The 3,881-nt window shown below is 27.2% G+C and overlaps 1 protein-coding gene across 1 annotated transcript; it reads left to right on the top strand.

Moving 5' to 3' along the window:
• Positions 1 to 6: 6 nt before the first annotated feature.
• LOC111038694 (KRAB-A domain-containing protein 2-like) lies at positions 7 to 944 on the top strand. Its single transcript, XM_022321908.1, has 2 exons — positions 7 to 452; positions 521 to 944. Exons 1-2 carry the CDS (start codon positions 56 to 58, stop codon positions 634 to 636), a joined length of 513 nt encoding a protein of 170 aa, XP_022177600.1. The 5' UTR covers positions 7 to 55; the 3' UTR covers positions 637 to 944.
• Positions 945 to 3,881: the final 2,937 nt, after the last annotated feature.

The raw sequence follows: 3,881 nt of genomic DNA, 5'->3' as shown, positions 1-3,881 counted from the left end.
ACCAACAGTTTTACAGCCTACTTTCAACTCCCGAGCACAAGTCGATCTAATAGACATGCAGTCTCGACGCCATAACGATTATAGATTCATAATGAGCTATCAAGAACATTTGACTAAATACATAGTATTAAAACCTCTAAAATCAAAAAGCACTGAAGAAATTGCTTATAATTTAATTGATATTTGTACATTATTTGGGGCACCTGCAATATTACAATCATGCAGTGGAAAAAAATTTGTAACTTCAGTAATTAACAAACTTCATGTTATATGGGATGAAGTGAGCATTGATTATGGATGGCCAAAGCTCAGTGAAAGCCAGGAAACTGTTGAACGAAATAATAGGGATGTGCAAGAAATGTTATCTGCTTGGATGAGCAAAAAAAATAGTTCGGATTGGCCATCAGCATTAAAATTCATTCAATTTAAAAAAAATCGGACTTTTCACTCTGGTATCTATTTTACATTTTTTTTTTTTTTTATTGTTATTTTTATTTAAATTTTTTTTTTTATTCACTAGGAATAGGCACATCTCCCTATGAAGCAATGTTCAGATGCACTGCAAGAGTAGGTATTGCATCGTCTAATCTTCCAAATGCTGAAATAACCAAAATAAAAACAGAAGAAGATTTATAAAGTATCACCCTTTATAACCAATGGTATTACTAATTTTCTAATAATAAAGAAGATGACATTAAAAAAAAAAAACAGTTATCTGTTTGCAAAAGAAAAACTCATGAACTGGATGAAATGCTTAAATAAGCGAATGGAAAAGAGGAACCCTTCAAGAAAAGGAGCAGTTAATAGTTGTGTGGTTTTCCTGTTGTACCAGTGCATAGTGGGTCATGCAAAAAACATTCTGCATGTTGCAAGGCACATAAAATGCAGTATGTAAGACATATTATAATGTATTGTTGTATACAAATAAAATGGTACCTAAAATATTTTGTTATGCGTAACATTATTTGATATTACCTACCAAATTATGATTATAACAATTAATTGTTAATAATAATATAAATGTATTTTAAAAAGAAAAAGAAATAACTTTAATATTGTCACATATTTTGGTGATTTTTGTGAGTATTTATCTTTTAAAGATATTAATTACTCCATTTAATTCTAAAATTAACAAAATGTTCATATTCAATATCTATTTTAGTAACTAATTATTTGTATGGCCCTAGTGACTAGGGTCCATTGTTACGTATTTATTGATGGGTATATTATAATAATTTCTCCCCTGGGGCCTTTACTTTTTTTAATCAAATATCTCAAGTGATATTATAAATAATGTATACATTATTTTATAAAATGTTACAGAAGATTGATAGCAATGATTTTACCAGATTTTTTATAGGTAAGGTTAGAAAGAAGTTTTATAAAAAAATGTATTACCTAGTAATATGAATAAGTTAAAAATATAACATTTCCTTGGAAATGGAGACTGCCACTTCTCTGCACAGCATCTTTTTTCGTTTACAATAGTCTATCATTGAACTCAAATAATTAATCACATTTATTACAGTGGCTTTTTCAATGAAAAAAGCCTATAGGTACTAAAGCTTGGAGAAAGACCTCCAATTTTTATTTTTAAATGGATTTAAAAAAATGTAATAAACATTTATAATTTTTATTATAACAACTGTTTGCTATAAATATAAAAGGATTTTATTTATAGAGGATCTTTTTTTGAACTTTTGAACAAAAGAGTATATATTATGTAGGTACTGTTTTTGAGACCGATAGTTATTTTGTTTTGCGGGGAGGGCTGGTTCAACTCGTTTGTGTGCACTTCCTATTTTTAAATTATACACACTTACCTACTAGAATACTATAGGTATAGATGGTTATTTAATATTTATTATGACAGTTAAAACTATTGTTTAATAATCGATTTTTAAAGTTGATAATGTTAAATTATTAGTTGTCACAAATACTGATTCTTATTAACCGATGAAAAATATTGTACTGTTTATAATTATTTAACTACTAGTTAGCACTAATAGAAACATTGTAATAATGGTCTCGATAAAGTCCCCACACTAAACCATAAACTTAGGTAACTTTCAGTTAAATCAAATTTAGCTGGACATTGCAATAACGGCCCTAAAACTGTGTAATACACAATAATTATGCTAAATATAATGCTAAATATTTTACTAGTAGAAAAGATAAAATAATAATATTTTCAGAGTTTCAGCTATGCGTAATTTATTATATTTATGTATTCATAATTTAACATTGTAAAAAAATAAACGACGTTAAAAATTAAAATTAATAACAATAAAAATTATCAATTTACAATAATCGGTTACGAAAATTCTCGAGCAGAGCACTGAGCAGGAAAACAAATATATTCAGCATGATAAATTAAATTTAAATTATCATAATATTTAGTAACAAATTATAATTGCAGTCATCACCTAGACATGAAAATAATTTCAAAATAGATTTCACTAAGGCACTGTAGAGGTATCTTAATCTTATCCTATCTTTACAGGGCCCTAGATTTCGCCAGTCAACAAAATAATAAACTTGATAATTTTTTTATTATTTTATCAAAACTATATTGTTTAGAATTTTAGATATATTAATATATTTACAAGACTGGTGCAAGAAATATGTTAACGCCGAAATGCCGAACCATTAGGTGTTATTTACCAATTATTAGGTAGGTACTTGATAATATTGTGTTCTTTATTTAAATTTCACGATTTCATACTCTCAGAGTGTAGACCGACTAGACCGTACATGCGAAAGTGGTGATAATTCTCGAAACACGATGCGACAGCATACGATCCCCCGGGTGGAAAATCGTAATAATAAAATAAACATCGATGATCCAAATAATATAATCTCTAGAGCAGGGGTGGTGAACCTTTTATAAGTCAAGTGCCAAAATTTTTAAAATATAATTGTTTGCCTCTCCCCACAAAAAGATATTTTTACTGAGAGTATAAAAGCAGGCAAGCAATAATTATTACTATACACATTTTATTACTTGTTAATTTGTTAACTTTTTATTTATGAAATACAGCCAAATAATTTTTAAATACCTATGACAAGAAAATTATTTTAACACCTGCTCTAGGGCGAAAACAAAACAATTAACACCCAATGTTTTAGAAACTTGTACGATATCTAAGTAGTGAGCCGGCCAAGTATTCCAACAACTTTACATTTATACCAGTGTAACTATAATTTTACTTCTAACGGTTTTTCTAAACCTCAAATCTCTAGTTCATCTTAAAATGGACATATGAAATTTGAAACATAGATTAAACTTCAATAGCTTAGGACGTAGTAGCAGATTGAGCCCTTGATATTAGGCTTTTTCAAAAAGGGAAAATTGCAATGTTTTAATAATATTTATGTTACTGACTCACTAATGATACAAATATTGCAACTATATTATACAACTATATATAATACATATATCAAAAAAATAAAAAAATGTGTAAAACGTACTGCAATACAACTATATTAATTTAATTTTCCTTGAAGTATTTGAAAATCTTTTGATAACTTCTTCAGTGTCAATTTCAATGGTATTCTACCTAAAAGTCCTGCGAACAAAAGTCCAGTAAAAAAAGACCCGCGAAAAAAAGTCCGGAGAACAAAAGTTCGGTTTATTTATATATACATATTTATTTATAGATATATATTTATGCAAGTATACATTTTTAAACTTAAATCAATATTATAGGTAGGCACAATAAAAATAAAAATATTACTAAATATTATTAAAAATAAAATACACAAAAATAAAATTGTATGTCGTACAACAAAACATTAATGTTATTTAAAATAATAGCAATAATTTATAATACAATTATTACATTTGAATTCAGAATGAAAAATCTATATCCTTAGCCTAT

This window comes from Myzus persicae, unplaced genomic scaffold (genome assembly GCF_001856785.1).
Source record: "Myzus persicae strain clone G006 unplaced genomic scaffold, MPER_G0061.0, whole genome shotgun sequence".
Taxonomy (NCBI): domain Eukaryota; kingdom Metazoa; phylum Arthropoda; class Insecta; order Hemiptera; family Aphididae; genus Myzus; species Myzus persicae.
This window is presented reverse-complemented; position numbering and strand designations above follow the sequence as displayed.

Bases quoted from the DNA above. Each gene is read 5' to 3' on its own strand.
- LOC111038694 (XM_022321908.1), top strand. From the start codon at position 56: ATGCAGTCTCGACGCCATAACGATTATAGATTCATAATGAGCTATCAA. The intron at 453-520 runs GTATCTATTTTA...TTTATTCACTAG, and splicing joins AAATCGGACTTTTCACTCTG to GAATAGGCACATCTCCCTAT.